The sequence below is a fragment of the Corvus kubaryi genome, unplaced genomic scaffold (assembly GCF_017639235.1).
Source record: "Corvus kubaryi isolate FWS band 111438036 unplaced genomic scaffold, C.kubaryi_AGA036_p1.0 37398, whole genome shotgun sequence".
Taxonomy (NCBI): domain Eukaryota; kingdom Metazoa; phylum Chordata; class Aves; order Passeriformes; family Corvidae; genus Corvus; species Corvus kubaryi.
Window position 1 is genome coordinate 44,697,474 of NW_024581137.1, and position 21,057 is coordinate 44,718,530.

At 37.8% G+C, this 21,057-nt stretch overlaps 1 protein-coding gene across 11 annotated transcripts in view; it reads right to left on the bottom strand.

Moving 5' to 3' along the window:
- EPC1 (enhancer of polycomb homolog 1) overlaps positions 1–21,057 on the bottom strand; it is a 65,412-nt gene that overhangs the window by 2,502 nt on the left and 41,853 nt on the right. For 4 of the 11 annotated variants that reach the window (XM_042044525.1, XM_042044526.1, XM_042044520.1 and 1 more), the window contains 13 exons: positions 19,349–19,494; positions 19,056–19,262; positions 18,515–18,663; positions 17,055–17,211; positions 15,573–15,749; positions 15,372–15,461; positions 15,138–15,286; positions 13,708–14,060; positions 7,503–7,586; positions 1,237–1,355; positions 1,069–1,155; positions 281–422; positions 1–159 (listed from right to left, as the gene is read on the bottom strand). The exon at positions 1–159 is cut by the window's left edge and continues 208 nt beyond it. In XM_042044525.1, coding sequence (XP_041900459.1) covers positions 1–159; positions 281–422; positions 1,069–1,155; positions 1,237–1,355; positions 7,503–7,586; positions 13,708–14,060; positions 15,138–15,286; positions 15,372–15,461; positions 15,573–15,749; positions 17,055–17,211; positions 18,515–18,663; positions 19,056–19,262; positions 19,349–19,494 — 2,019 coding nt within the window. The other 7 variants (XM_042044521.1, XM_042044522.1, XM_042044524.1 and 4 more) reach the window with 7 other exon arrangements.

Sequence of the window (21,057 nt, forward strand, 5' to 3'; positions counted from 1 at the left end):
AATTGGCAGCAGTTACTTGGTGACTCAGTGCACTGTGGGAACTCGAAGTCTGCGTTATATTTGAAGGCTGTAACAAGGCTGAACCTGCTGTTGACGATGAACTTGTATGGACAAGTGCAGTAGGTGTAGTACTACTGAGGTGTAAGCCCTTGTACACTCCTGCAACAGAAAAAAAAAAAAAATCAGTAAGCTCGTTTTTCAGAAAATACTCAACTCTGAACAGACACGTCTTCACTGTAAAAATCAAGATGCAATCAAATTCTGTCAAACAGTTGCATACCTGAGGCCTGAAGAATGCCATTCACCCCAATTCCAAGCACCACATCATCCTTCATTTTGAATCCCATCAGCTGTTCTGATGTAACCAAAGCTGAAGCAGCAAATTGAGCACTAACAGAATCCAGTGTCTTGGAAACAAAACCCTAAAAACAACAATGGTGGCAAATATATGTGATTGAGGCTTCCAAACTGTCAGTACTCTCCCAATTTTAAAGCTACACAAAACCTAGTAAAACAAACATCAATACATGTAAATCAGAACTGTGGACCAGCCATTCTCTCAGATCAAACTGTCAGCATTTGGTAAAGCTAGCTAAAAATCTCAACTGTGATTTTTTGTACTACCATGCACTTTCAGCTCTATTAAAACAACCAAGATGATATTCCCCACAACTATTCAAAACACAAAGAAGCTCATTTCCGAAGTTCTATGTAACAACACTGTTTCACAGATCAACCTGTTTTCACAAAACTCCAAACCCAATTCAGAGACTTGGAGGTTCAGATTGCAAGCAACTTTGAACCTTTTCGTATGTCTGTCACCACTGTAATCTCACTACACATTTATGAGTATTAGACACTTCCACAGCTGTATGGGAGGACATATGTATGAGTTAGCTTTAATTAACTAAAATTCTGCTCAGAAAATCCCCCACTGACAAGAGGATAATGATATGGCTGGAGATTTCTGCAATTCATATTTCTAAGGCTTTGAAAATTTCATTAATTGACTGACCCATCTTTTTTTTTTTGTTAAGAGGGAGCAGAGGCAATGCCTGCCACACTCACCTGCAGTGTCCCTTCTAAACACTTTACAGAATGGCTATGATGTAGATTCAGGCGAAAGCCACTTTCCTGTTGGTTAGTTTCAAGGTTCTATGGCAACAGTTGACAATTAGAGATGAACCCTGGTGGGAAACAATGAGGGATAAATCATAGCACAGACAAATCCCTCACCTGTGATGTGTTGGCAGAGGAATTACTATTTGCTTGCTGTTGATGAATTTGTGCAAGCTGCTGTTTCTGCATTAGTGCCAGTTGCTGTTGATGTTGCTGGTATTGTTCGGCTGTAAATGCTGAACAAAATATAAAATGAGAAAATACTATATCAAAATATGTAGGAGTTGTGTATATAAACACATCTACTTTATAAACCTAAAACCCCCCAAAAAAACTACCACAGCAAGTTCCTAAGAGCCTTAATGCACCTTTATGTCAAAAAGGCTGCCATCCTCCTAGAAATTTTTGTTCAAACTACACCTTCTCTGTTTGTTTAGTATATAGGCTTTAACTGAATTTAGCTCAAGATACTAAAAAGGGAGGGGGAGAAAGGAACCAAAATGCAATCAAGCCCACTTTAAAAACAGATTAAAAAGAATGATTAGGTAGAAATGGCATCACTGGTTTTACCTTGTGAAACTACAGTACCTGCATTATTAGTGAAATAGGTTTATATGCCAAACTTGGCAACTGCAATGCAACCCTCACTGACAGCACTCTGAAAGCAGCAAGGGCCTACAACTAAGATTTATGTTTTAGTTGAAAACATTAGGTTTGGCATGCTCACAACTGTGCAGACTATGGCTGTACAGGGGTTTTTTTGTTTGTAACTACACACATACAAGTAACTCCATCAATACCGAATTTCACAGAACTATACCCTTCTCTTTAAAATCTTTGAGAGGCAACTCAGTGCACCACAAGTCAGGCAGAATTTTATCCATTTAGCCCACAGGTATAAAACTGACACAGCGTTAATTGTACAGATTGACAAGGGGATGCCCAATGGTGCAGCAGAATCACTATTTCATTAACTAACTTCAGTGCAAGGATTTTTAGTTTACATTTCCAAAACAAAACGAAGCCTCAGATTTCAATTTACAAACTGAATCAAGGTTAGAGTGTGAATGCCCTTGCAAAGGATACACCTTTCAGATTTTCCTTCCGTTTTACGTTCAGATTGTACAAATGTTCCCAAATATGTGCTGTAAATAGTACTTGTACTTCAAGAATGCAGTGGAAGTCATGCTTTCGGGGAAGTTCACTACTGCTCGGCAACAAATCACTACCACACTTAAATCCTGTTCACAAATTGAAATTTTAAAGAATCTTTTGTTAGTCTACTCCTTCAGGCTTGCTTGCCTGCAGAAAATAATGTTTGCATCAAAATTATGATAATGTCCTACTTATAGATACAGCAGGATTCTGAAGACCAATTATATCTTATGTAAATCTTGAATAAGTCAGTGTAAGTGGCTGCAATATTTGGAAACATCAGAGCAAACACTGCTGAGCATGCACCTTCCTGGTGTGCTTGTCTTTTTTTGGTGTTTAAATATTGTTCAAACTACTTCTAGTATGTATTAGAAATTGCACTGGAATTATTACCAGCATTTTCCTATCTGAAAATTTGAAGCTATAAAATTTTACTCAGCTGTTACATTCAGGTTACCTTTTTTTGTAAGTAACATCTTTGAGCAAGTAGGGATGTAGCACTTATTTATACTGCCATAAGCAACAAATTACTTCTAAATACTTCTACAGTTAAATATCACTGCAAGAATTTATAAATATTCCTACAGGAATAGCTTAAAAGTAGTAACCTCACTCATAAATGTCCTTTCTAAAAAAAACCCCAAACCAAACAAATTAGAATTCATTGAATAAATACTCAAGGAGATGACTGTTTAATTTATACAAAAAATAAAATTTACAACTCCTTTAGATTTTTTTTTTTTAAGCTGCCATCCAACATAAGTTAGAGCAAGAAAGCTTTAGCACACAAAGATCAACATGAGAAAGCTGAGCAGCAGTAACAGAGGGAGGAAAATGCATATACTGTTCTGGTACTGAGAGATACATAATCTATTGTTTTTCCAAACCCTAAAATTTAGAATCAGCATATGTTTAGCCAACATAGTGCGAATGATATTGAAAGTTCCATTTATTTACTCATGGTGTGATTTATCGGGGTGACCTGCACAGAGACAGCAGGGACTTGATGATACTGATGGGTGCCTTCCAACTCCATATATTCTATGATTCCATCAACAAGGTATTTTATTCTGTAGTATAACACTGTAAATATATTGCTTAGGAGTAGATTGTATAAGTTACATAAATAAAGACAACACACAGAATGATGAAGGGCAAAAAAGGATGTTGTACCACCATCTTTGACTACGATTAAGGCTTCCACCATCATAATCACCTCACTTGTACCTATTTAAGCAAGTTCACTTCAGTTTTTAAGTCCTAAATATATTTAAGATTCTAGGTATAAAACAGTTGAAGTAAACTCAGTCACCTGTGTTGGTTTAACCACCTCCAAAATACTGCTTTCTTTTGGAACAACAGCAAATGAAGCCTATGCAGACAAGCTATGTTTGTTTAGGAAAGACTATGCTAAATAACGAACGGCTGGAAGCATTCTCCCTTCTTTCCAAAAGTGACAATTAGAAAAGCTGTATTTTTGAAATTGTACCATCAGTTCATTTATTTTTAAGCAGCCTGTAACCCTTAGGAGTTGTATGCTTCCCACCAGTCTGGAAAGTTATACAGCTGTCAAAGGAAACAAGTGACAGAAGAACCCTACTACCACCATCACCTTCATCTATATTCCAACTGCTTCTCCTCCACTTAAAAATACTACCTGGAAAATATGCTCAAGAACAACTAATTTCAGTTTTTTTCAATTTAGGTTAAACACTCAGCAACGTTTTTGCTGTTTCCCTTATTAAAACAGACACTTCAAAATACTACTTACAACACTATCAGAGCTTTACTGTGAAATCCTGAGTCAGTTGCATCCAGGTTAGAAACACACCACTGCTCATGAAGGGTTGCTGCAAGCTACAGCCACCTAAAATAATCTGATTGATATTCCTTTTCCATTCCATAGACAGACATGCTAATGTACCAGAATGGGCTATAGATTGTAGTTACATAAGCCAGGTCTTCCCTCTCCATGCTAACACTACAATGAAGGTTTTAATGAAAGCATTACTATTACCGTGAACTATCCAAATCAAAACTTCTTCTCAAGACCTGTAAACTAGGACAGCATGCTTTATTCCTCTTCTGTTAAAAGCCACCATGTATTTTGTTAACATGACCACTGGGTTTCTTCCCCTCCTGCTCTCAGACTACAGCTTATATTACATTTCAGTTGAAAAGATAAGCATATTAATTGTGATACATAAGTTGCTTCTGAAAACTATCATTTCCATGCATGAAAAAAACCCATCTGTATGTACTTCACATGAAAGTACGTTCACCTATTTAATCTTACATATTCATTTCCTGTGGCACCCAACTGTGACTGGAACTGGGGAAATCACACATATGCTCAGCACAGCGAAGTCATGGGTGTCCTGACTGACTGTGCCTCTACATCTGCAGGCACGGTCCTGAGTTTCTCAAAGAGAAAGTCTAAGCTCAGCTGTCTTTTTTTTAAAGAACCAATTCGAACAGAATGCTTTGCTGCATAAAAATGTAGCTGCTATTAATGTGTTACATGGCTTGCAGAGAACACTTTCTGCTTGTCTGCAATGCAGCATTGATGCAACTGGATGGGTACCAAACTCAGCATCTTGCTAACATCACTTTATCTAAAAAAAACCAGTGAGTATCCCCAAGAACCTTCTTCCAAAAATTTTACTCTCTTCTCATTTTTGTTCTAGAAAGGAGAAAGGACACAGCTGATAACCTTTCATGCATGTCAAAAGAAAAATGGTACATGTAGAAGTAGTAGCAAAAATGAATGTCATTCCCTTTTTGTCATACACCGCTCTTTATCGGCCTGGAAAAAATTGTGCAGGCGAGCAGGAAGCCCAGAGCTTTTCTGAACACTTAAATCAGTAACCGCATTTCTCGCAACTCAGGAGAGTACTGCTACACAACACTACACAAAGTTACAGATTCCTGACATTACTGGAGACCTCCAAGGCTTTAAAAAACGTAAGCAACAGAAAGATGAACAACAGGTTGACGTTCTAAACAGGGACAAAACATAACATTCAATGGTTAAAGATGACACATGAGATTTTAATTCAGGTCCTTGCTTCAGCAGCCCTAAACAGGGATGCAGTGCTTACAGACTCTTCTCAAACTGCATGCTCAGACCTCAGAGGTCATGGTTTTGTCACTCAGTAATGACTATTTAATAGTACAAGATTTACCAAATTAAACAGTGACAAAACACCCAGTTTCATTCACTACACAGTGATGGGTAAAGAGGGAAATCTCAAACAACACTACTAATACACAATAAATAAGAACATTATCATTTCATAATATCTCAACTGTCTTTCTCAGTTAACAGCTGTACCTTGCCACAAAACTTCTACATACTTTCCAAGACACTTTCAGTAATTTACGCAAGTCACTTGACTCTTAAGTTAACCTAGCCCAACTCCTTTTCTAACCTTAAATGAGGAACCTTTAAGGCACAACTCCGCCTGGAATTATTCATATCTCAAGATGGTTATCAGAAGATGGGCAGCTCTTTACCAAGAGACTTGGCTATACGAATGCTCCTTATTTTTTTGCAGCACACTGTATCAAGGGGTAATATTTCAGTTGAGACAACCTTCAGATCTAAAGTCAGTACATGGTGTCATGCTGTTATCCTGTTCATTTAACAGCTCGGGACAACACAAACAAATATTCTGCAATGTATTGGTGCTGTACTTTGGCAGCAAGGAAATGTCTTCTGGCTTACGGACTGCGAAAAGGAATGGAAGGAAGGTAGAAGAAAAGAAACACTGTACATTACTGATACTGACTGACAGGATAAATGACTGCTCAGTATCTCCTTAGTGACAGCTATGAATCTTGTTTTATCAAAAACTGAGTTATTGCACACTGCACTATGAATGCATTTTCCTACATTCATTTATATGAGTATTTGTACTCTTTGGGATAATTATATATCTATTTTTTTCTCAAACTAAGCCACTGAGTATCATTTTCCAATTGCATGATTCTGTTTACACATCAACCAAATTCTGTGGGATGGTGATACTCAGGTATTGCTTTTTGGAGCACACAGTAACAGTGATACTTGCCAATGGACTTTTCAAAGACGCATAGTTCACAGTTTTATACTGCAATATAAAACTATTCTAACAGAGCTCACTGGTTGTACCACAGCATTTAACATGTACTAGCCTTACAGTTCTGTAGCTTACATCTAGCTTCTCCAAAAACTCAAGTCCTTCCCAAAAGTGGCCAAAACCAGTGACAAGTGTCTGTGGGGGGGGGCTGGCTGTGCAATCTGTAAGAACAGATGGGTCTTTTTATGATAAACAGCCACAGCCTCCCCTCCCAGCTACTGCTGCAAGCTTTACTGTGAGATCACTCACTTGTTGTTACTCTTCTACCCTTAAGTAGGAAAACACAGACTTTAAAGAAGTTGACCACAATAACCAGTTTCCTAAAAAGTGAGGGAGCATACCCCAGAAAACATGTGTAAGCTCCTGGTCGCTCTACTGGCGTTCCTTTTCATTTCCTGAACAGAAGATGCTCACTAGATTTGCCAGGCAAACTGAGCAAGCTTTGTGGAGTAAACACACTGACCTATCTAGCTAAGATTTTTTTTTTCTTTAATGAAGTTTTTAAAAAAATTGATACTGAGAGACTCAAACAGCATAATTAAACCTTTCAGCAAGTGTTTCACTCTGGTTAAATCTTAAGAATCAGATCTTTAAATTGCAGTCGCTTAAAAGCTGTTTCATAACAAGTTAAGTATTTGTTCTCAAGAGCAGAAATGATATTTCAGTGGGAAAACTGAAGCATTAAGACTACATTAGGTTCAAAGAACCTCTCTTAATCCATTTATAGAATACTAGATTTCCTAATCCTTTCAGTGGAGGTGATAACCATTAAAAAGGGAGTTTTGATCAGGTAATAGAAGAAAGGTCACTTAACTAAAGCTTCCAAACTTTTTCAAAAATTCAATAAACTACAGAACTGCTAATGTGTGTGGAAAGATGATGTATCATGTCACAAGGTCTTCTTAAGAGAAATACATGAGAGCATTGCATCCCTGTTGTATGAGACAACAATCAGTGGTTACTAATGCCAAAGTGCATGCAAAGCAAACATCGATCACAATGCTAAGTAATCCAGAACATCACATTTTAAAATCTCTGTCTTATGAGAGATGTTATCTGGCTTACACTCCCTGGTTAAAGATTTTCTACTGTACAGCAAGTTCTCACCAGTGAATTCAGAAGATTGGAGAGACTTAGAGCCATCAGTGTGATTTAGTATTTGATGCACCAGACCCAAAGATGTTTCACTTTCTGAAAAGAAGTTCAAGATTGGTTTTACTTAAACATGGCATGATTAGACACTATGAGAATATGAATCATTATGCCCTTGATTACTACTACAACAGCCTTTTATTTTAGCCCCAAAGAACTTAAGTGTGAAACTCCTACCATCAGAACTGTAGAAATTATAAACCAGATATAAGGTCTATATATGCACTCGCTACTTGGTAGCAGAAGACAGACAGAAAATAATTAATAAGGATTTTTTGCTAGCCATTGAATAAAAGCTAGAAAACTTGCTATGCATTTATATTTGTCTGCCCATTATTGTTAAAATTAGCTTCCACCAAAATGTCACATGCCAGTTGGGGTACACACAGTTTACTGTGCAGTTAAAAATGTGACCATCCTTGCATGGGATGCAAAGTGTAACAGATCCACAAGCCCAGAAATACACTGTTTTGGAGCAAAGTTTTACTCCAGCTGAATTGAAACCCAATGAGAAAATCTGGTCAGACTACAAAGTCTTGAATTCTCTGGAAGTGCTTGCGTGTTTCAAAAAGTATTGACTCTTCCCCCATCCACAGTCACATTTCCCAGCCTAAAGAGGCTTTTCCTTTTAGTATTTCCTCCTTCAACTAAGTTTAGGATGGGTTATAAGCACCTGTTACTCTCAATGCCATTGCTTTTCAACTAGGATCTCAACAGTGCAGCCACAGATGGGCCAAGACTATTAAATTCCAATGATAACTGGAAGCGGCCATTACAAATTTCAGTATTTTTTATCACCAAGTTTATCCTTTAATGTGAAAGAAGCATTTCAAAAAAGTGAAAACAGTAACACAGAGCAGTGTCGAGAATACTACAGCTACAACGGTTAAATAACATCTAAACAGCCAGTGATGGCGTAAAAGCCATGGGTAAGTCCTTCTACATTGCTACAAGGAATTGCCACAAGGGTTGAGGAGCTCCCTCCTGTTTCTTTCTGGAAAAGGGCTGTCTAAAATCTGGTGTTAGGTGTAACACCTTAACGACAACATGACAAAACAATATAGAATCACAGAATGGTTTGGGCTGGAAGGGACCTCATCTAGTTCTAAACCCTCTGACATGGGCAGGGACACCTTCACCTAGAGCAGGTTCAAAGCCCCATCCAATCTGGCCTTGAACACTTCCAGGGATGGGGCATCCACAACTTCTCTGGGCAACCCATTCCAGTGCCTTACCACCTTTACAGTAAAGAATTTCTTCCTAATATCTAATCTAAACCTATTCTCTTTCAGTTTTAATCAATTCCCCCTTGATCTGTCATTACATGCTCTTGTAAAAAGTCCCTCTCCATCTTTCTTGTAGTCTCCTTTCAGATACTGGAAGGTCCCAGCTAAGTCACCCCAAAACCTTCTCTTCTCCAGGCTGAAGAAGTATAGATCCATCAACCAACATTATATATTTGGGAAATGGAAGCATAGCTCACTACCCTGCTAGATTCCCAAGCATGAAAAACTGCTTTTAAAAAGCAGATTAGGAGGTCCAAAAAAGGCATTCAAGTTGACTGGGAAAAATGTTATTTCTATGGAATTCCCACAGCAGAAGTTACTGAATAGCAATGCACTATTTGCATCACATGACCTAAATGTCTAGTTTACAAGAGAATGCAAGGCATTTGACTATATTCTGGATACCCACAGCTTTTCATATACAGCAATGTCTACAATCCCAAACACAAAACCTAACAATTTTCAGTAAGGCTTCTTCTAAAAGAGTGATTTCCCAACTCAGTGAGCAGGTTCAAGTTAACCACCAGCCTCTTTAGCCTTGCCAGCTTTTAGACACTGTTTTCAAAGTGATCCAGCTTCTGGGTGACTAAGGCAGAAAGCAACAGAATGCAAGACTGTAGCCTGCTCTTACTGCAGCGCCTGGGAACCAGTGCTCCAATATTTCACTAGCGACAGGTATCTCTGCTCTGCTTCCTAAACTCAAGGCTGAAACAGAATGATCCATGTGTGCAGCTTTAAGTGTCTCTAACTTTTGTTTATGAGATCCAAGCATTCAAAAATGTGAATGCAACACATTTAATAGAAAAGTCTCCAGCAGAGAGCACAGTCTCTAAAGTGATGCAGTCCAAAGACTATTTGCCTGGCAGAAGCAAATCAATCTAACAGGGGACACAAACACTTCAGATCAATACTCATGCCTACTGTACACTCCATCTCTGAAGATTATGACTGAGAAACTTGACGCTGCCAGCAATACAGGCTCCTTTACTGAAGTAATTTTGCCAGCAATACAGGCTCCTTTTCTGAAGTAGTTCTGCTGCTGAACAAGTTAATTCTCCACAACAATAGTGCTTTTAATGTTCTTGTTTCCTTTTTAGTGATGTTCTGAATAACGTGTCAATACCTTTTAATCAGCTCTTTTTTCAAGAGGGTAAAGGATACTTCTTCATAATTCTTCAGTAAGATCAGAAGGAACCACCCCCTATGCAAGTAATGCTACTTGGCCACTTGATCCTGCTGCCAAAGTCTAGCCTTCAGCACACCACAAGTGTTCAGGTAACTTGTAAGGGATTTTAACACATGCCTTCTTGGTTTACATGCAAAATCGCAGTGCAACAACTTCCACAGATCTTTAATACTGAGCACTCAAAGTCAGAATCAGAATAAATTGCCTTTCTTTAGGATCAAAGGCACTTCAAAATGTTTATACAATGCCCAGCTCTGTGGAAACCCCTCTCTGATCTTCAGGAGGAAAATAATACTCCCTGTAGCCAGAGAATGGTATGTTACAGCACAGCTTTTGTAACATACCCTCTCATGAACAGAAGACCTGAGATACCATCTCAACTTCATGGCCCTGCTGGCCATGTATAACAGACCCGAGAAAAGTATTTTCCACAGCAGTTGTTCCACGTCAACAGCATGTCTGGATCATGCAAGACAGAAAAAGCTCAAGACTTTCTTAGTGGGGAAACAAAAAAAACTTATGTGAGGGCACACAATACGTATGGCAACATGACCACCTCTGCTGGTCACTACAGAATCCCAGGATGAACATCTTAAAAGTAAGCAATATTGTTTGACCACAAGTCACAGTAGCAGTGAAAAGATAAAATGACTTAAAAAAAAAATAGAGATGTATTACTAAGTGTTTTCTGACAAAAGACCAACTGCCACTTCAAAAACCTAAAAGGCAAAGAAAAAACAAACCTAGAACATCCACACCCACAACAAACTCCCAGCTTTAAAAAGGATCAGGGAAGCCCAACAGGGTTGTTAAGCTGCAGTAGTAACTACTAGAAAAACTTCAGGATGGCTGTTAGATACCAGATGTTCTCTACAGTATTTGCTACAGAAAGTATAAAGACATAACTCAGCAGCTGTAGCCCCCACTGACAGGCACCTTTGAGGAAGTCAGACTCATACATGAGACACGCAAACACCCCTGTGATCTGTGTAGACAATGTATCTCACAGAATCCTTCCAGAAATGGAAAAAAAAAAAAAAACCACTAAAACCAGACTGGCACCAAGATGAAGTAGACTGTGCTCCTTACAAACACCTACACTTGAACAGGTGATCAGCATACACCACATATACACAGACTCATATATACCTCCAATGCAACAAGAATCACAATTAAGATTATAAATAATTATATGAACACAATCTACCTAGTTGTATTAATTGCAAGTGACTATCCAAGGACTCTGGTAACCAATTTAAAGTGTATCTATGAATTCAGACAGCTATACTTTTTTATTGAACATTTAATTGCCATATCAAATCCTAAAAAAATTTAGGAAACTAAACTCCACATTTATATTTTGAAAAGCTTGGAATACTAACTTAAATGTTTTTCACAGATACTAAATCATTCGCACAGAATTCCAAGCACAAATGAATGTAATATACCCGGTACTTACATGCATGTGTTTCTCACGGGCTTCAAAACGCAACCACACAATTAAAACCTTCTATGGGACTCATCAACATAAATAACAATTCCATTTAATTCCTAAATGATGTAGATAAATATCCTTACCATCTATTTCCGGAAAAAACACTATAAAAGGATGTGCGTGTGTTTATTTATAGACACACACAGAAACATGGGCTTTAAAATCCATCAGCCAATTTTTCCAGTCTATGTGATTTTCGTATGTAAAGCATTGCCCATTAATACTTTTCAGTGTATTTACAGTCTATTCAACATACATTAGTTTTGTTTTTACACTTGTAATCTGGCTACCATTTATCACAATTCAGACTGGCCACCAGGCAGAGAATGCCCTCAATTCAGTTGGATTTGGTTTACTGATTCAAACCAGTGAAAGGGCAGAATTTAAACACCAAAAGCCACACTAAGATCACAAACCAGAAGAATCATCAGTTTTGGCCCTTGTACATTTCCAGCAAGAAGAACCATGAAAGAAGAAAGGGGCATGGGGGGCAAGGACCTACTCTAGGACAGCATGGAGAAGCATGAAATAAAGCAGCAGAACAAAGCTGCTCACTAACTCTACAAATGCAAGGAGAAAGAATTTTCAGGAAAAAAAAACCTCAAAACATGATAGAGGAGGGAAGGCACATAATATAGTGGCAAACAGAAAATTAAAGTTATCTGATACCAGCATAACAGTCTTAAAGCAAATCACCAAAACAATCCACAATTCCCTTAATTTATTAGGTATATGCATGTTCCAGGTTACAATGTAAGATGTAACCACGAGTATGTATTCTATTATCATCTTCACAAGTTGTTAAAACAGGTGGGGCAGTGTTCATCATCTCCTACCATGATTCATCCTTGGTAACTCTGTTCGGGGGCTATCTCTGTTTAATGGGCAATCAAGGACCCACCACATGACTCAGAGTTACATCAGCCCATTGTGAGATGCTCTGGCCAGGGGGAGGAACCAAGCATTCCCACCTGGATATAACCCGGGGTTTGGAACGCCACAAGCAGCCCTACCTACTGGATTCCCAGAGGACAAGAGCTACCACTGGACCTTCAGGTGAAGACCAGACCCTTCTACAGGATCACTGCTTCAACAGGACCACTTCATCTGGACTGCTACCACCACCCTGACTAACAGGGCGTTGTCAGCTTGCATCCTGACTCTGTCAGTGTTCTTGTACTATTGCATTTATTTTAATGTTCCTATTAAACTATAATTCTGACTCGCGATCTCCCACTGGTTTGTTTTCAAACCAGTACAGCGCATCTCAGCTCACTACACTCCTACGTTATCCAGGTTTTCTGATTGATTTCCAAAGCCATAATTCAAAATGGCAAGGAAAATATGATTCTAGAGGGCTCCTTACAAAACCATGGTGAACTTTTACGGGTTTTTTTAATAAAAAATTACACCACTTTAACCTTCTATTAAAAGGTAACATTTACAGTAAATAGCTCATTAATTTTGAAGAGTTAGTAAGTTCCATTTTAACCATGTAAATACCAGTCTTCTAGTGAGAAGAATCCTATAGCAAGAGTGATGCTATCCAACAGTGTTCCCATTAAAAACCACTACCACATCATGTTTTTTCAGAGTCAGATCCTCAAATCTGTAATTAAGTTCTACAAGATGTAATCTGCCACTTGCTGACAAGATGTAGAGATGATTAGTCCAAGAGTTTTGCTAAGCATAAGCAGATGCATCAGTGAGGGTGCGCTGGGTACTTCTTACCTGGGAAATGGCATTTAAGTTCAAGTAACAATTCATAGCATGCTGGGATTTTAAATGCAAACATTTTACCTAAACATTTCCCATCACTGCCACACCTTGTACTAGAAAAAATTTGGTCCTTAATCAACATTTTATATCAACATTTCAATTAATGTATTTTTAATTTCAAAAATCCAAATCTTCAGTCAACTTAAACCCTACACAGTACTGTTTTTTCAACTTTCATATTTCTAAAATTGTAATTATATACCACTGTAGCATTTGTATAAATCTCAGATGCAGTACACTACTGTTAGCAATAAACACAAATAAATTCAGTGTAGCAAAAAGGAGATACATGTTAAGATGGGCTGTTACCATCAAAATAGACCACAGTGTAAAGTATGGATGACCTAATGATATTCTGGATTTTCTGACATAAGCTTAAAACTTCTAGAAGCAAGTTTGTTAAAATAAACATACCAATATGTGCTGAACCACTGCTACTTTTACTTTGTATAGAGGTACTGCATGTCTGGGTCCCGGGTTGTGCTGTGCCTGTTCGATTTAAACCCCTGTATAATTTCCTACAGGAGAGTTCATCATTGTCACTGTCATGTAGGGATGGTGTCCGAGGCCTAAAATGCCGCCATCTACATGATTTGATATTGACTAGTATCTGACTGAGGTCTTTTGAGAAAGATTTGTCCGAGGTATTTGTTTCTGAGGTATTGGCAAATTGACTGATTGAAGAGTGTTGTGATGAGGAAAACCTTTCCAAATCCAGATGATGAAATGCATTATCGTAGTCCGAATGCGCTCTGTCTAGTAGCAACCTAAAACCAGGAGAACAATGCACAATTATACAGTGGCAAGAAAATACCAAGGAAGTTATTGGTTTGACGTGTGCTTCTGGATGATAAAGGGATAAAAAAGCTACATAGAAGTGTTCTAGAACAAGCAAACACACATATACACACTCCCCTGACAACAATGCACGACCATCTATTATTTCACAGTAAGTAGTACATTTAGGTATATTCTAGCTTCTACTGTCTGAAGAGCTGAGGTACATCATGTATATATTGAAGACACTGCAACAACATAGAATTAAAACAAAAAGACCTAGAGAATAACACTGATTAAGCAAAAACTGATTCACATGTCCTCTTAAAGTAACTTCATTTCCAAAGCCTTACTCCCATATATACTGACTATACCCACAACCATCCCAATGCAGTAGGGATGTCGCACACTAACTTCCAAATCCCCTTGCAAACATCCCAGTAAGAGTCATCTTACCGACTGGCCAAGCTGGCTTACTAATATGTGAAGAGGTGCTAAGCATAAATTTGAAAGGCAAATCACATTCTTACTATTAATAAACACTTAATACAAATATACTGTTTCCTTAAAAACATCATATACACTCAACCATTTATAAATTGTTTTCAGTGAATATTCTTAAAAGCAAAATGCCTGAAATAAGTAATTATTTGATATTTTTCACAAGTTTGAAATACAGCAGTTATTGTAATTTCTAAGCACCTCTCCCAAAATCACCAAATACAGCCGAAACTCTGAAAAGCATTTTTTGCAAAATACAATTTTTGCTATCTTGAAATGCTACTGTTTGAGGACAGCTATGCAAATAATAGAAAAACAAACTAATCACAACTGAAGATACACATGTATTTTCACGTCCAAAAATGGAACTATTTAAGAAAACATTACTAAAACAGCTTCCACTAGTGCAAAATAAAAATGGAAACATTAGCCAGCTAATCTCCCTGTGATGTCTCCATTTTTTTATTTTTTGGTTTTTGGGTTTTTTTTAGATTTTGTTGTTCTTTGCATCTTACTGATTTTTTTAGTTTTATTTTTATAAACAGCAACAATTACACAGCACTCACCTTCCACCACGGCCAACCCGCCTTCGTGCAAACCCAATACACCTCTGGGGTACAGTGAGGGTGGTTAAGCAATATCTGTAACGCACATCTCCTAATCTTCCCTCCTTAGGGCTACTCCATGGCCAGTTGCCAGGTTGATCTAAATGAGGCTTAAAATAATTTTAAACAATTAAACACAAGATGTCTTCCCACAATGACACTCTGCCTCATAATGCATAAGGAAATTCTACTTACAGCATAGTACTGACAGCCTGCTTTTCTACGGAAGGCGAAAGGACCATCAGGATCATTTTCTTCCTCCGCCTCCGAAGAACCAGACAAAACCTTCAAAGAGGAGATGGGGTAAGCATAGTGTAAAAGGAGAGATATTAGAAAATTCCTGAGTTTTACTTCTACTCTTTCCCAAAGAGCAGCACAAAACTGTAGAGGTCCTACCTGGGAGAGAGGTTCATCATCTGAGCTAGGAAAATCGTACTGATTCAAATCTTTAGCATTGAAGACTGGCAGTGCAGCAGGACTTGTCTGTTGAGGAGTAGCAGCAGCGGACGAAGGTAAGACTTTTGGCTTCTTCTCATACTTTCTTTTGGGTCTAATAACATCAGGCTTATCTTGCTGCAAGAAAAATAAAAAGCAGTGTAAAATTACACACAGAAGAAAATTACATTAAAACAGGAATTTAAATGAACTCCTGAGTAAGCAAGCTAATGACATGAACTCATCTCTCTACCATCTTCACTGTAAAACATGCAGTCATTTCAGAGTGCCTGTATTTCATTTCCAGTAATTGAAACATTGAACAGACAAGGCAGAATCAAGCACTGTTTGCTCAATCTGTGCTAGGTAATTCACTAGCAGTTAAGGTAACAGTACTACTTTGAAGATCTAGACCAAAATGTATATGATGATGTCCATGAGGCACTTTTTTTACTTCCTAGCATTTTCAATTGATAGCCATTTATGCAGTGTTAGGGTATTACTAAGCATCAAGCAGTGCTCTGAAGGCAAAAATAGACTTCTCAAAGATACCTATAATCTTGCAAAGGTCTCTAAAAATTAAACACGCTCCCCGATACAATGCAAAGCCAAGTTTAAGTGCATTTCCCAAGTTTCCAAGCTGTGACATACTGCACTGATCCAACATCACTGATAAGCAAGTACACACCAGCAATCACAATGATAATGCTTTACTATCAGTGGAAGAATTCACTGATTCAAGCCACCTCATCAAATTCAGAACAGCCTCTAGATATTCTTCAATTACAAGTTGTCTTGGTTTAAAATTCAAATTATACCTCAGCATTTATCCTGTGTTACCTGACCTACTTAACATGCTCAGTTGTTCGCACTGTAGCTATGCTTTGTATGACACAAAATTAAAGCCTGCAGGGAGAAAAGTACTTGTCAGCTGTCTAAATCAACTAAGATTATTTGACACTTTACTTAAATATGAAACCAAATATACACAGCAGAGAGACAATTATCAATGGGTCATATTTCAGAAACAAAACAAATCCCAACCCTCCATATTAAATTAACTACGTAACTTAAAACAATACACGGCATTCACATCATTAGTTCTATCTTTGTACAACATCTAGATAATAAATACAGTTTTGTTCAGGACATCCTATCTTTATGTACAGTAGTAAAGAAAAATGTTTCTGTCCCCCTGAATAAGAACACAATTGCATGTGTCCTTTTATCTGTAGTTTGTCTGTACTTCCTTTATTTCTGTCTTGAGGAATGCTGGTAGTCTGTTTCCTTGAAACTCCAACAGAACAAAGCCATTTTATTTCACTTGCAGTTTTGTTACCCTATTGCCAGTTCCAAAAAGCTTCCTCCCTCTTCCAATCCTAAAATGGTGTATTGTGTATACTTCACAGCATGAACAGTAACTTGGTTACTGACATTACTTACTTTAACTTTGTATTCTTTCAGTTCCATAGCTTCTTGGTGTTTAAAAGAACTGCTGTTAGTCACAGGAATGATGGGAATAGCATAGGTGGGTTTAAGTGGCTGCCGCTGTGCCATGACTTCAGACATGATCTCTCCACTGTAGTCACCCAAATTATACCTGAAATGAGAATAAATTTTATTTACTGGAATGTTTACTATGTCCATCTGGTAAAAAAATGAAAAACACAAATTAATGCTTGCAACTTGGGGTAAAGGGACATCCAGGACATCAGCAAGAAGCACAAAAAGTATGATTCCAGAGAAGGAGACTAATAACATATAAAATTAATTGCAATGAATAATGCTGCCAAACTAAACAGGACAACTACCCTGTAAAGCATCTCCAAAAGGTAATACTGTAAAGGAAAGAAGAGGAGAGGGTTACCCCTCCCCCTTCCTTGGGGACTGGTGCCATTTAAAGACCATACATTTATCACTCAAAGTCTTAAAATAGTGAAGCAGAATGCCTTATTCATGAATCCTCCCTCTTCTGTGTTATGGAGCATTTTCAATAAGGAGATCCATGAAACATTACATTTCAAGTCCTGTGACAAATGCTGAGTTGAAGTGCAGTTCTCTACTCTGAGGGAGGTATTAGAGTCTTTCCTCTATTCAATGGCTTGTTTTCTTTAAAAAGCAACTGGAATAATCTTCACAATTTCTCCCTCTCTATGTTTCTGCTGAAAATGCTCAGGGCTTAAAAGAAATGCCCTAGTAGAGCTAGTTCAGCTTGTCTCCCTAAAAATCCAGACTAGCTGCTGACTCAGAACATTTGCTTTCAAACATGGATATTTATGCTAGAAAAGTCTATTCAGATTCTAAGTATCAACCTAAAGGATATCTCCATATTGCAATTGTGATCCTCAGTCGACTGGGAAAGCTGACACTTGGCAAAGCATTTGGCCCTCAGCACAGCTGACCAACAGGATGGCAAAAAGAAGCATTAGCTGGAGATGACTCTCACGTTTAATACTGTACGAAATGTCTATTTGTTTTCCTAACAAGAGGGTATTAGATCAAGCTTTTTTAGCAAAGAATGAAGACCATGAAGTCAGAGAGGAATGGTAATGATTGAAAATGGCCTTAAAAATAGCTGGGATTTCCTTAATCTACATGCTTAACACACAGTTTCAAATGACTTCGCTTGAAACTATGATCTCTCTTCTGGTATAGAATACAGAGTAGATACATACATTTGAAAGCATCTACACATGTAATAAAATGATGTAGCTTAGTATGACAATAACCCTCCCATAATAAGCAAATTCCTAATGTTTTTTTTTCCATAGGCAAATATGACTATGCTATCCTGTAAATGTGAAACAGAGTCTGAACTTAAAGATCTCCCACTGTACAAATATTTGCAGCAATCCGAATATAGTTTCCAAAGCTTTCTGCAGCAAATTTTCAATAACCATTACCTCTTCTCCATAATTTCCAGTGTTAAATGCAGCAACTCTCTCTTGCTTTTTTCCCTCCTTTTTATCATCTCCAGGATGGTTACTGCACGACTCAGATCTCGACGCAGCTTCAGCATCTTCTCATAAGAAGCTTCATCATTTTTTCGATTCTGTAGATACATAAATTATGTATGTTTCCCCATATTATTGAAGTTAAATAATCTGAATTAAAGTAAGTTCTAAATATTTAGGTATATTAAAAAAAAAAAGACAAGTCACATGCTAAACCAAAGAGAAGCATGTGCACATTATCAATGATACACAGCCTGCCAACACCCTAAGTAGGTTTAACAGTAAATTTAGTGAAAAAGTGAATATAAACTTTCATTTAATAGTTGGACTAAAGCCGTTTTATGTTTTTTGCCCTTGCAAATTGAAAAGAGAACATCCCATTTTTCATTATGTTATACTACATTGCAGAATTGTTTCTTTATATAAGCAACTTTCTGGATGACAGAGAATGAAAAGAAAGAAAAGCTGAGGGAGGCACCGATATACTTACTTTTCGTGTCTGCATCTTTTCTGTTCGTCTTCTAAAAGCAACATAAGGGTCATTTGTGCTGGAACCATCTCGTTTTTCCTGCTTCACTGCTGGGATAAGTGAGGGACCTCGACAATTTTTCCTCTTTTTAATCCAGTACTCATACACTTCTCTGATCAATTCATCATCTTCCTTCAGCAACAGCTTGGCCTCTTGCAGGCTGACTGGCTAAATGTAAAACCCAGCATGTCACTTTCATACATACAATACATAGAGTGTGTCTTTCAAATTCTTTATTCAAAGTACCGTTGTACCTGCTGACCGCTGCCCTTTTCTAGTCTGTCTATCATCTCCTCAAATTGCAAAGGAGAGATGTCCATTCTTTTCTTCAACTTATTCACAAAGATCTCATCTTCCGAATCCAAGTCATAATCTGGCTGCTCAGCATCCAAACTAAAAGCTAAATGATACAGTGAAAGTTGAAGTTAGTTTTACTACAAAAATGTTTTGTTCTAATAGTGCCCAGAGCACACATCACACTTCTCAAGAGAAAACCAAAATTATTTGTTTGAATGTTGCAGCAATGCTACTTCCACATTGATGTAAATATTGAGGTCTTTTTCTTGAAAAAAAACTCCCTGTTAAAATCAGGCATAAAAGTTGACATCTACTGGTTATGGTTTTGTTAACCAATGAAAACTTATTAGTGGTCAAACCACCTAACAGCTTTCTGCCTCACTGCTTCAGTAAGAAATTTTTAGATTCGTTAGAATCTTCATGGGTGCCAAGCATTCTGCAGTTCTCTGTATTGTATGATCAGCAGTTAAGATTTCAGCCCCAACACACATCAAAGGTACTCTAGCAAAGTATGTGCAGACTGTATTACAATGATCTTACACATATTCTCATCAATGATTTTTGTGATGTAGATGAGTCAGACTACACTGGCCCAGTATGATCTACCCTGTGTAGCAAAGCATCTTCAAATACAAGTAATGTTTTGCAGAATGCAAACAACTGTTTTTCACAGTATCCTACAAAAACACATCACTCTGCATTTGAAACACGACTCCCTAGTTCTCATGCCTCATTCAAATTGCTGTGGTAAGAGACACAAATTTCTTCCCAAGTGTACATGTGAAAACACATCTAGTTTTTAATAAACAAATAGGTAGAATATAATGCACCTTAAAGTTCTGTGCCAGCTGTTAGAACTGCTAGATAAGGAAAGTAAGAATGAAAGTACAACCTTAATATCAGCATGGAAGACTGTTAGTAGGAAGGAAGAACTGTTTTACAATGAGGGTGGTGAAACACTAGAACAGGTTGCCCAGAAAACTGGTGGATGCCCATCCCTGGAAACATTCAAGGTCAGGTTGGACCGGGCTCTGAGCATCTTGGTAAAGTTGAACCCCCTCACTGCAGGGGGCTTGGACGTAGATGATTTTTAAAAGGTCCCTTCTAACCCATGCTAGTCTGCAACTCACATTTTAAGCCATTACTGAGGCTCAGACTGATACAGAAGTCTAGCATTTAACCAAAGTTAATTAGGCATGAGATATGTTTACACAGCATAGATGCTACTTCTTAAATTCTGCTCATTACACTATGCAACAGAATTCTGCAACAGACTGTATTTTTCATAATTTTTTCCAAAGTTATCTGAAGTAATGTGGTGCTCACGCGAAGGGTCACATCCATAGCAAATACCTGCTATCTTCCAACAAAAACAAAACCACAACAAATTTGCACGTCATCAGTGATATCAAAACCCATCTGCTTTTAGATGTAGAATACTTCCACCAGGCATAGGCAAATGCTGCTACTGCTACTGTCATTTCTGGTTGGCTTCCCAATCCACTCTACTGCCATTTTATATTGGTTACACCTCAGGGACAGGTATTCTGTTTCTTAGCTATGCGTAGATTTGCGTCTATCCTTGCTAACAAATCTAAATTTCCTTGCAAACTGTTGTTATGGTACTTCTTCAGCAAGTACTATGTATTTTTCAACATGTTGAAAA